This window comes from Eurosta solidaginis, chromosome 1 (genome assembly GCF_040869045.1).
Source record: "Eurosta solidaginis isolate ZX-2024a chromosome 1, ASM4086904v1, whole genome shotgun sequence".
NCBI lineage: Eukaryota > Metazoa > Arthropoda > Insecta > Diptera > Tephritidae > Eurosta > Eurosta solidaginis.
In genome coordinates, this window is record NC_090319.1 from 291,383,364 (window position 1) to 291,396,980 (window position 13,617).

The window sequence follows — 13,617 nt, forward strand, 5'->3', positions numbered from 1 at the left end:
TAAAATGGTCCCCAAGCGATTGCATGCTTTTTCCGCCAATATCTTCTTTGTTTTCTTCACATAAAATTATCAAAATTAGAAATTAACCGTTCGTTGTGTGAAAGTTTTATATCCTTTCGTTGTTTAAAATGGCCTGGTCAGGCCACCTATTAGAAAACTTGATTTGTTTATAGGGTGGTGCGAAATTGGTCTGTAATCAATACAAGTGTAATACTAATAAAAAAAAAAAACATAAGTTTGTTGAAGAATCGCAGACTCACGAGATTTTTATTCCGTACTTTGCCGACTTAGACGGAATATACTGCGTAAACCTAGTTCGCCCACGGTAAGGAAAAAGCTGCGCATCTACTGTTATTGCTGCGTTAGGGGTATATGCTTCTTGAAGATTTTGATTCAACATAGTCAGCATACATTCAGTACGAGTGTTAGCTCCATCAAAACGAACAAACCGAAGCAACATTTGGAATCGATCTAACGTTGCATTATAAATATCAAAATGGCGAGAATGCCATAGACCAATTGCTTGCATATTATTACAGTGCAGCACACCAGAAAATAATAGCAACCCAAACCAAGCATACATTTCCATTTCGTAAGAGAGCTTCCAATCTTTTGGCTTACATATTGGATTAGCTTTATTCCAGGCTTTGTTCACTTCAAGTGCTTTCCAATTCGTCTGACGGGCAATTATATCCACTATTTCAGGTGACATTATATCACGACAAATAGACACTGAAATCGGCAAAAATTTATGAGCAGGTCCCAGTGGTCTGGTGCGGATACTGGTAAACCGGTTCCAATGGCTTGCTCTAGGTGCTGGCGGTTCCTTTTTCCAAAATATATTGTCAATATTGCACTCGTTACATTGCTATTTTTCACATAGTAATCGGTTCACTCCACTGGCAAGATTTGAGACACGAGGCTCTTTTTCGATTACTTCTTCGTCATAATTGTCTTGGTTTTTAGGCAGTTCTTCTTTGACCTCAAGTTCGTTCTCAATATCAGATACCTCTCCGTCATCAACAGGAACATAATCCTCATCACTATCGTCGTCGGTGACACACGGATTATATTTCTCATCCTCCGCTGCAGTAAATTTGCTCAGCACTTCCTCGTGATGGCGCACTTTCTCACTTGATAGATGATTACTACTTCTACAGATAGCTAATAGAGCCCTATTTACTTCGTCTAAAAGTGATATTTCTGTTCCACATGAAATAAAACACTTTATGAATAATACAGATCATTATTTCAATTGTAAATAAATACTAACTTGTATCCACTCAAACAAAAATGATTGCAAAAAGCGAAATCAATCATACACAACGAAAATTTGCAACCAAATTCAATTCTAACGTAACTACAGATATCCGGCGCCTGTTCTCTTGCTTTTCTTACTAAATCTAGTAAAACTGTCGAAAAGTACGGTACATGACTACACCAAAATTACAGTGATGGCCTGTGCAGGTCATTTGCCCTAGCATATGATGTTTTTGTGTAAACTATATTTTTTTCATAATCACTTGGCTATAGATGGTTAAAAAATTTTCAGATGCTTCAGCCAACAGACCTGTATGGTATATCGGCGCGATTTTTTGAAAAATTAACGAAACAAAAGGATATACCGCTTTAAAAATCGAAATGGCCAGCCCAGCCGACATCACACAGCGGAGGGTTAAAATTGAAATACTTACCACTCAAATCAATACGAAAAATCGGTATATCCGCATATGTGCTAGTCGTGTTCAAACGCAATTTCTTCGTTTTTGAATCATAAGCCTCGAGAAAGAATTGTTGCTGCAGACCACCATCATATCCAGGCATACATTCCAACTCCATTGTTGAGTAAACAATATTATCATAGTTCTCTAGATTAATTGTACCACCACCACCACCCCCATTCAAAATGCTACCATCCAAAATGCCATTCGCCACAGTACCACCACTACCTATAAGACTATGTGTAGCAATACCATTACTAAAACTATATTCCATGCGTGAATAATCAAAACGTGGCGCTTCTACTGCATTATTATCTAACAAACTCTTCGTACGTTGCGTTGTAGAGCTTAGCGTAAAAGGTAATGGCTCCGCATTCAATTCAATAGCAGCATTCAAGTTCATATCGTCTAATTCAAAGGTGACATCAGTTACAGCATCAGCTGCATCAACATCGCCTTCAGCATTGAAATCGCCAACCTCGCCATTAACATCTACTTCTGCATCCAAATCTGCATTAAATCCAGCAGCGACACCTGCAGCTGCATCAGCTATTTCAATCTCGCCAATGTCATCTTCATAAACAAATTTGTTACCAAAAATCTCTGTGGCACGAATATTTTCCTCATTCGAAGAGCTAGAGGCGAGCTCATTTATTGCGCGTTGCATGCCACTAACATCGATCCTGAGATTATCTTCGTTTGTTGTGTGATGTTGTGCATCTTGTGCATCTTGTTGTTGTTGTTCCTGCTGCTCACGCTGCTGCTGCTGTTGTTGTAGTTGATATTGATGTTGATGATGAAAAGCAGCAGCATGGTTACTTATTTGAGGCACATTTGACGACGCTACATTGTTGCTATTGGATTTGTTGCTTTGAGTATTAGCTTTGTTGGTTAAGTTACTACTGCTGTTAATGTGATGGCTGGTTTTACTGTTATGTTGCATATAGTGACGTTCTTTAATGCCACCACCACCACCACCACCACCACCACTGCTCATACTTGTTGATGCTCCAGTATTTTTGGTTGACAAAGATTTTCGTATGCGTACTTTATCATGTGAGGTCGTGGTTGCTGGTGCAAATAAACCACTAGGCAAATGGTCTTCATCAGTTATTTGTAGTTGTTGTTGCTGTCGCATAAACTGTGTTTCTATTTGCTTGTTTTGTTTTTGCACTTGATTGTTTGACGCGTACTTAATGAGATTTTCTGTTAGGGTAGCGTTACTTTTGGTACTGTTAGTTACTGCATTGTTGGCAGTGTTGTTATATTTTGTTGCAGTTTTTTTAGTTTTTGTTTCTGTCAAATCTTTACTTATCTTATCACTTGTATATTCTGCATGCTTGCTTAGCCCATTAGCTGCTGCATTTGTGATATCCCTTTTTGATATTCGTGGTATAACTTGTGCTAACTTTAACGTTGCTTTTGTTATTTTCTTCGCATGTTTCATTCTTGTTGCTGCTTCTTTTGTTTCCTGCTTGTGTGCTGTAGCCAGTTTCGTTGTTACGTTTTTCGTATTTTTTATTTTTGTTGCCTCTTCGGTCATTATCGTTGAATGATGGATTACTTTACTTATCACTTGTGCCACCTCACGTTTATGCGTATTTTTTCGACGCCAATTGTAATATTTTGTTGCTGCTAGTTTTTGTTTGTCAGCCATAGTACCAACAGGTCCTGTTGGCAATGATAAATATATTTCTTGCTTTATATCAACATCCATCTTCTTTGTGCTATGAATTGCTTGTTTTGCACTGGGTTTTCTTGACTGTTGCAGTTGCTTGTGTCGCTGTTCCTTCGTCGCCAATAAATACTTGTGCGTCTTCTTCTTTTGTTGATACTTTGAGCTGACATTTGTGTTGTTGATCTGTTGTTTATCTGTAACTTTTTCTCCTTCCGCTATTACTGTAGCTTCCCCTCTTGTTGTTAGAATTTTCGTTTTTGTTGTTGCTTTTGCAGTGGTTGTTGTTTTATCTTTTGTTGTAGTGCCAGCAAATTGTTCTACAGCAGCAGCACGTTTGATTATGCGATGTTTGTTGTCCATTCGCATCTTCGTTGGTAATCCATCAGTTTTGTTATTGATAAACTGCATTGTTGTTGCCACATTGCCTGCAGCACCAATATCAGATGCATTGCTTGTTGCTATCAACTTTTTTCTATCACTTGCATCTGTGCTCTTCACTCCTGTTCCCGCCATTGCTCCAGTTGCTTCCGCCGATTCTGCTTCTATTCCTGCTGCTTCTTTTCTACCTTGCTGTTTTTGTCTTTGCAACTGTTGTTGCTGTTGTTGTCGCTTGATTGCCGCTAGCGTTTGTGATGGTGTAAATGATGTACGTTTTTTTAGACGCTGCCTTAGCTTTTCTTGTTGTTGTTCATTCATATGTTGTCGTGGTAGTTCTTGTTGCTGGCGTATCGAATTTTGTTGCTGTTGCTTATTAATAACATTGTTCATTTTATTATTATTGGCTTTGCTGTTGCTATTGTTCCCGCTTGTTCTCATTTTACTATTGTGAAATGTATTGTCATTTTTGTTGCTATTGCCTTTTTTATTATTATTACTATTGCCATTGTTGTTACGAATATTATGCCTCTCACGTACATATTCCATATGCGGAAAATTTGATTCGTGTTGTCCATATTGTGCTGCCATCAACTGATTGCCATGCATTGTTGTCTGATTGGATGAATTTAGTGAGGCAGAGGTCACCACATATGGGCGTAATGTACAATTGCGCAACGCGCCTGGCTTAGCTGTAGGCATGCAGAGCAACAATTGCATAGTACAATTTGATGTGATGAAATGAAAGTAAAAAAATATTAAAACATATATTAGCTTCGTTTGTTGCATGATGATAATATTGTTTTTTTTTTTTCTTGCAAGCGCATAGTTATATACACATACATATGTAAAAGTTAGGTAAAAGATCCGATTTTTCTATGGTATGCGAATATTTCTGAAAATTCATAATACTAGAAAGGTACTAAGCTAATTTTATGCTAAATCTATTTGGCACACGAAAATAAGATCTACGATGCATCATTGCATCTAGGACTAGAATATTCGTACATACATACATTTGCTGCCACACATTTTCGAGTGAAATAGCCTTAACACACAGTTTCACTCGAAAGTGAATCCCAGCATAGCCTGAATTCATCTTCTCTACCAAGATCCAATAAATATTTTTTTTACTAGAACTTTTAACTAATTTATGGGTGTAGTTGCTTAGCCATTTCCTTCATCGGCAACGTTGTTTGTTTCTTTTCATTATTTGTACTTCTATCCTGTTTCTTGCCTATTGATTTTCACAGCGCTTCGACATCTGTTGCAGAAACGATGTGAACTTTGGACTTGTTTTATGGCAATGATGCCATACTATCATATTCAGTGACACTTTTTCCCCATGCTCTGGGATATAACAACAATAATTGTCAATACATCCCAGAGCACGAGGAAAAAGTGTCAATAATGCAAGAAACAGGATTGAAGTAGATATAATTAAGACGAACAAACAACCGTTGTGATAGCCAAATCGTTATAGCAACGGCGCCTAAACGTTGCTGATGAAGGAATTTAGGAAGTCCCGAAATGGATCTATACAAAGAGTTTTGGCAGTTGCCTAAATTTTTTCTTTCTTCTATTATAATTTAAAAATTTTATCAGTTAAAAAAAAGTATCATAACAATAAAAATGACAAACTATTTATTAGAAGGTCTTGAGCTCGATTCGAACCCGCGATCTTTCAAATCAGTAGGCCCATACAACAGTAAAGATTATTTTATTTTATATTATTTTATTTTATTTGATTTAAACTTTTTTCCTTATCTTATTTTATTCAATACATATATTTTTTTTTACAATTTTTTTGAAATAATATTATCATATACAATACCCCAACAATGTTACAACAACCCGTGATCCAATGATGACGAAGTAATGATAATAACGGTTTACGAAGTAAATAAAGGGGGGAATAATTTAATCGATTTACTAGTCGATTTTTTGACGCTGAACGATGAATTTTAAATTAGTCTAGGTTCCTGTTCATCCACACTAATAGATCGAGGCACAGTGCATAAATTCATCATAAAATTAAAAAAAAATGTTCTAAGGAATTATGCAGTTCAGTACTTATCGGGTATTTGTATTTGCTTCCTATTTTGACTACCAGTGGCGTAGATAGTTTTGCGACACGTAATTAGATTTTCAGTGCTATAGTACATAGGAAATCAGTCTTTAGCATTTTAGTTTATATATTAGTCAACAATTTGTTTATTATTATAAAAAGTAAAACTTTCATTTCTTCGTGTTTTTGATACCAAACCTGAATATACATATACATACATATATACATTACCGACTCCGATGGGGGAAGGGATCTATCCTGTACACTGTTGAACACTATAATTTTTCGAAAAATCGCAAAGTAACAACACAATAATAAGATGTCAATCCGATTTGGGAGCAAAATGGCTGCAGTGGACAAAAAATGTGTCAGCCGAGCAAACCTCTTGTGATTGAATCATGACAACCACAATGAAACCTAAAAGCCCCGTCACATAAACAGTTTTTCATGTAGATGCGTCTTACTCAGTCTTATGCATTATGAGTAGATTGCACGTATTTTTATGGAGAACGGTAGATCGAGCGACACTGGCGCCATCTAACAGGGAAAAGTAGCAAACTCCCAAATTTTGTTGCAAGCAAAGCATAGGAAGAACAATTTGACATTCTCTTTGGCTAAGTGCTGGCACACTTTGCAAATGAAATTATTTTTCCCACCCGTTGGTAACTTTTCTAACATTTTTTGCAATTAAAAACTGCAATTTAACAAACGAATACGACACAAAATATGTTAGCAAATATTTTTGTTGCAAAGGGGGAATGTTTATAACAGAGCTTCATGAAATTTTGCAGGCATGCTTAACCAACGAAACGATATCATTTCGTTACGATAATCAACGTTAATAAACGAAACGAAGTCATTTCGTTTCGTTTATTAACGTTAAGATCGTCAAATTAACGAAATGATTTCGTTTCGTTTTCTGCCATATCAAAACGAAATCAAATCGTTTATGTTGATTATTAATTTCAAACTATGCTGGCAAAGCTGATTGATGGCGGAGTCATTAAAGGTGAAAGCATTATCCAAGCTGATTGCAACTTTTCTCATGAATTTTGACAGTACGAACATTTCTCAGAGTATTTTTGACATTACCACCAACGAATTACACAAACAAATTACATAGAGTTTGTGTGTGTATGTGCGCTCGTTGTTGCCACCTTACGGCTTCACCATGGCTATAGCATTGCCAGCACAATTCAAACATAAAGTATCACGTTTTCGTTAACGTTTTTAACGTTAACGAAAGCTTTTCGTTTCGGTTAAAAACGAGATACAATTTATCTTGATAATTTCTTTATCGATAATATTTCGAAGTGTTTCAACGGAAACGGTGGAAATTTTTTGATAAACGATTAGCTTAACGTTAAGGTGCATCCCTGAAATTTTGTATGTGAATGAGCAAAGCGATGTATGTGATTTTGGCGATGTTACTGCGATGCATAAGCTTGTGTTAAACGCACCTATATGAAAAATTTCACTGTGCCGCAGCCCTAAATACCTAAACCTAAATACCTTAATCACGTACTTTTGTTGTCTATCAGTAATTAAAACTACGCATTTGATCATGCTTGATATATCCACTCTATATTTCCAGAAAACGTACTATTTATAATGTGTAAATTCTTCGATATTTACAACAAAAGAGCAGAGTGTATACACATCTTCAAGATTTGCATCTGCTCAGATACCTTAGGTTGAGTCAAATGTTTGTGTTTAGAAACAAACTAATTAAAAAATAATAATTTAAGTTAAACGGTTTAATTGGAAACAATACTTACATGAAGTAATAATAATACTAAAAGCTAGAAAATAATTAGATAGGTCCTAGGTACTAGTCATCACACTCCTCATCAATCTAGGGCGTTGATCAGACAATTAAACGGAAGCGCTGTACGCGTGAAATTTCTAAAAATGTGAGGCGTAGCATAATCTTATTAAGGTTCAGTTGGGCTTATATATGACTATCAATAGAAATTTGATGCGTCCAACGCTTTTGTGTAATTGTCTGATCAACGCCCTAGATTGATGACGAGTGTGATGACTAGTACCTATGACCTACCTAATTATTTTCTAGCTTTTAGTATTATAATTACATCATGTAAGTATTGTTTTCAACAAAACCGTTTAACTTAAAATTTTTTTTAAATTATTTTATTTTAAAGTTTTTAGTCTTTATTTAATTGCCTATTATTTCTCATTCTATTTAGTTCATTTAGTGACTCGTTGTTGCAAGGACTCTTTCCTGACAATTTGTTACAATCTAGGTCACATAATCCTTTCAAAGAATCTACTCTACTCGGCGCCACGTATGCTTGTCCCTACTCGAACTACAAAATATTTTGATGTCACTTCTACCGGACTGTATGGAATATTTGTTCCAAATATAAGCCAAATCGGAACACAAATACGAATATTTTCAATTCCTCGATCCTTCCCACACCTAGCGGAATTTTTTTTCATGAAGTGATTTCTATTTATGTATGTAATATGTGTTCCAAATATGAGCCAAATTGGACCAAAAGTACACTTTTTTTAAATATCTCGATCCTTGCGCCACCTAGCCGCGATTTTTTTCATAGGTCTCTTTCTATTCTTGTATGTATTACGTGTTCCAAATATGAGCCAAATCGGAGCACAAATACGATTTTTTTGAATACTTCGATCCTTGCGCCACCTAACGGCGATTCTTCATAGGTTCATGTATGTATTATGTGTTCCAAATGTGTGCCCAATCGGACGCCAAATAAGATTTTTTTGAATATCTCGATCCTTGCGCCACTTACGGCGATTTTTTTTCATAGCTCGCTTTCTATTCATGTATGTATTATGTGTTCCAAATATGAGCCCAATCGGACCACAAATAAGATTTTTTGAAATATTTCGATCCATGCGCCGCCTATCGGAGTTTTTGTTTCTTATTATTTTATTGTCATCGGGTGCTGAACTCTATTCTAAGTTTCAAGCTTGCAGCTTATCGGGAAGTTACTTAAATTTCAATTACAAAATTCGTTCACAACGGCCGTGCAAAGGAATTGCTTCAGAGTGCATACAGTCAGCGCTACGTATTCATACTTGCAGCTTATAATTTGGCTTGTGTATTAGTGTGGTGTGCAGTTTTTTGAATAGCCTGCACTGCTGCTACTATATTTGTAGTATTAACGGCCATAAGGGTCGCGAAAACTTCAATTTGCCTATTCATATAAGAGATAAGTTGTTAATTACATTATATAAAACCCTTTTTAAAATGAAATAAACTAAATTATTTTATAAATAAAGCTTTTAATAATATCTTTTATTTCTATAAATTTCTATATTCTGAAAATATTTATTGAGATTTTATAATCCACAATAAATATTTAATCCCTTCTTCGTTTTTTTAATATTGTAAATTCATTTGAAAATGATAAACGCGAAAAGATTTAATTAATTACATGCTTGCTATTGCACACAATTTAAAATTTTAGATTGTACTACTTTTTCTTTATATGTACATAATTTTTTCCAAATAAATAAACATTTCTGAATTTTGAGAACAATTTATTGTTTCATTCTGAACTTTTATTTCTGTAATTTGTCTTTTGAAATTTGACTTCTGAATTATCACTTCTGAGATTTGACCTCTGATTTTGTCTTTCTGAAACAGGGTTCTGACTAATGTTTTCTGAAAAAAGGTGTTTCTGAATTTTTGTTTTCTAAATTTATGGGGGGCACTCCCTATAATATGTGTCCCAGGATAAAAAGACGAACATAATTTTCAAGCCCAATTTAAAGGCATAACCATAAACCCCCGAAAAGGGTTCGCACTTAAAGTAGTGTTTTATAAATTAAAACAAGTACATAATATACAATTTTTAGTCGTGTAGCAAAATTCTTAACTTATAATATTAACAAACCTCAAATCTCATACTGTGTGTTAGTTATTTATAGGCTATTACATTATCTTATTTTCTAGGTTTTCACACGAAATTCAATTAAGTGCACAATGGTAATAAAATTGTATCAGTGCGTGTGTGTCTTTTTTATACTCAGCATGTTTTGCACACAGAGTATATTAACTTTGATTGGAAAACGGTTGGTTGTGCAGGTATAAAGGAATCGAGTTAGATATAGACTTCCATATATCAAAATCATCAGTATCGAAAAAAAATTTGATTGAGCCATTTCCGTCTGTCCGTTAACACGATAACTTGAGTAAATTTTGAGGTATCTTGATGAAGCTTGGTATGTAGGTTCCTCGGCCTCATCTCAGGTCTCTATTTAAAATGAACGAAATCGGACTATAACCACGCCACCTTTTTCGATATCGAAAATTTCGAAAAACCGAAAAAGTGCGATAATTCATTACCAAAGACGGATAAAGCGATGAAGCTCGGTAGGTTGGTTGACCTTATGACGCAGAATAGAAAATTAGTAAAATTTTGTACAATGGGCGTGGCACCGCCAACTTTAAAAGAAGGTAATTTTAAAGTGTCGTTGAGGATATCGTGATGAAATTTGGCAGGAACGTTACTCGTATCACTATATATGTGCACAATAAAAATTAGTAAAATCGGAAGACGAACTATTTAAAAAAAAAATTTTTAATCAAATTTTAACAAAAAATTTAATATCTTTACAGTATATAAGTAAATTATGTCAACATTCAACTCCGGCAATGATATGGTGCAACAAAAGGCAAAAATAAAAGAAAATTTCAAAATGGGCATGGCTCCGCCCTTTTTCATTTAATTCGTCTAGAATACTTTTAAGGCCATAAGTCGAACAAAAATTTACAATCCTTGTGAAATTTGGCACGGGCTTAGATTCTAGGACGATAACTGTTTTCTGTGAAAAAGGGCGAAATCTGTTGAGGCCACGCCCAGTTTTTATACACAGTCGATCGTCTGTCCTTCCGCTCGGCCGTTAACACCATAACCTGAGCAAAAATCGATATATCTTTACTAAATTTAGTTCACGTACTTATCTGAACTTACTTTATTTTGGTATAAAAAATGGCCGAAATCCGAGTATGACCACGCCAACTTTTTCGATATCGAAAATTACGGAAAATGAAAAAAATTAAATAATTCTGTTCCAAATATGAAAAAAATGATGAAACATGGTAATTTGATTGGTTTATTGACGCAAAATATAACTTTGGAAAAAACTTTGAAAAATGGGTGTGCCACCTACCATATTAAGTAGAAGAAAATGAAAAAGTTCTGCAGAGCGAAATCAAAAGCACTTGGAATCCTGGCAGGAATACTGTTCGGGATATTACATATATAAATAAATTAGCGGTACCCGACGGATGATGTTCTCGGTCACCCTGGTCCACAGTTTGCTCGATATCTCGAAAACGCATTCACATATACAACTAAGGGCCCTTTTAAAACAAACAAATTCTAGAGTCACCCCTGGTCCACCTTTATGGCGATATCCCGAAAAGGTGTCCTCCTATAGAACTAAGGATCAATCCCTTTTAAAATACTCTTTAATACCTTCCATTTGATACACATTCTAGAGTAACCCCTGGTCCACCTTTATGGCGATATCCCGAAAAGGTGTCCTCCTATAGAACTAAGGATCAATCCCTTTTAAAATACTCTTTAATACCTTCCATTTGGTACACATTCTAGAGTAACCCCTGGTCCACCTTTATGCCGATTTCTCGAAAAGGCGTCCATCTATAGAACTATGGGCCACTCCCTTTTAAAATAATCTTTAATACCTTCCTTTTGATAGCCATGTCACACATTCCAGGGTTACCCTAGGTTAATTTTCCTACATGGTGGTTTTCCCTTTTTTGTCTCCAAAGCTCTCAGCTGAGTATGTAATGTTCGGTTACACCCGAACTTAGCCTTTCTTACTTTTTTTCTACCTTGGTTTCAAAATGTTCATTTTTGTCTATGTTCATTACATTCCACTTATTCAAGAACTGCCCTGTTGCTCTTTGTTGCTATAGATAACATTGTGATGCCTTTGAATTACCTTAGTACTTGCAGGTCTATTCAATTTAGCAATTGTATTTTATTTAGTTTTCTCTACATATAAATAAAATTCACTGACTATTCTTAACAACAACAATACTTAAGCAATTTATAAGCATTATGCAACTGCTCGCATGAGTACTGTGTGTGTATATATGTATTCATGTATCTTTAGGATATAATTCAAAACTCTTATGTCGTAAATAAATATCAAAGGATAAATGAATGAATGTACATACAAATGGACAAATGTATATACATATGTACATATATAGGAATTTGTATCATATACATGTACATATGTATGTATATGTTAGGAATAACTATGCTTTGCTTATTCATTTATAACAAAAAATACTAAAATATTTCAAAGCATTGTATGTTCACTTACCAGCTGGTACTACTTGAAATAAACATGGTTCTGATTGTTTGCCAATCGAGTTTTGGCCCCAGCATGCCAATGTACCGTAATCTCGTTCACTCTTTGGCGTATAAATTAACTCGCTTACGGCTTCTACTGTAAGAAAATAAAATAAAGAGTATGTAAATACATGTACATAAACATTCATATATACATATGTATAAATAATAGTTTAAAAAAAAAACTAAAAAGCTAGCTTTTATAGCTAACCGAACTAAAAAGTAGAAAATAATTTTTAATTAAAAAGAGTTTTTATAACAGTAGTAGAAGGTCAAACAATCATTTATAGTTAATCACCTCAAAATAAAATTATAATAAAATTTAAGTTATTAACAGAATAATTTAATTCAGATTAAAAAGCGTGGGGTCCAGTATGCTCTTTCGTAGATGTGCCATGCATCCACTTCTATCATTAATAGAGAAATGCGTTTTTCGCATTATGTGCAAGGTTTAAAATCTATGGCCATTTGGGGTGGTCATAAGTTCAATTGACCTTATGTCAGTTAACCTTATGTCACCCCACCATCACATTACTGCATTGTCATCGAGCCTTGATACGTGTGCATAGTTTCAATCAAACTTATGGCGATTCAAAGTGGTAATAAGGCCAATTGACCTTATGGCCGTTGACCGTATGTCACGACACCATCACATTGGTGCATTGTCATCGAGCGTTGATACGTGTGCAAAGTTTCAATCAAACCTATGGCCATTCAAAGTGGTAATAAGGCCAATTGACCTTATGGCCGTTGACCTTATGTCACCACACCATCACATTAATACATTGTCATACCCCAGCGGGTTAGGGGATCAGAATATACCCGCGGTAGGCATGACTGTCGTAAGAGGCGACTAAAATACCAGATTCAAGGGGCTGTGTAGCGCAACCTTTCAGGTTGCCAGCGCAATATATAGCTTCTCAAAACCCAATTGTCTACCTCACCTATCCGCGGCGAATCCTGTTTCCCTAACAGACGAGGCTCTGTCGACCCCAATCTCCTCATGGAACTTGGAGGTAGGGAGGGAGGGAATGGCCTGAAGGTTTAATGTGGCCACATAAATCGTTCCCGAGATGGTCGGGCTAGCACCTTAATGGTGCTATGGTACCGGAGCGTACCTTATTTGTATCCGGAAAAGGACCATCACATCGACAAAACTTCCCAAAGCCATCGGAGAGCAATCTTATCGCTACAACAACAACAACAACAATACATTGTCATCGCCCCTTGATATGTATGTAAAGTTTCAAATTAATCAGACTTCTAGAAAACGGTGAAAATTATGCTCAAAAATTCCGCTACATACAGACCAAGCTAATAAAAGCATGTTAATAAAGTTAAGTATATATTGTTAGAATAAAACCAAGATTTATTGATTGAAAAAAT

General features: G+C 35.4%; 1 protein-coding gene across 1 annotated transcript in view; it reads right to left on the reverse strand.

Moving 5' to 3' along the window:
• side-III (sidestep III) overlaps positions 1-13,617 on the reverse strand; it is a 733,037-nt gene that overhangs the window by 76,448 nt on the left and 642,972 nt on the right. The window contains exons 13-14 of the mRNA XM_067767231.1: positions 12,203-12,328; positions 1,695-4,466 (exon numbers count right to left, since the gene is read on the reverse strand). Coding sequence (XP_067623332.1) covers positions 1,695-4,466; positions 12,203-12,328 — 2,898 coding nt within the window. The remainder of the gene's footprint in view (positions 1-1,694; positions 4,467-12,202; positions 12,329-13,617) is intronic.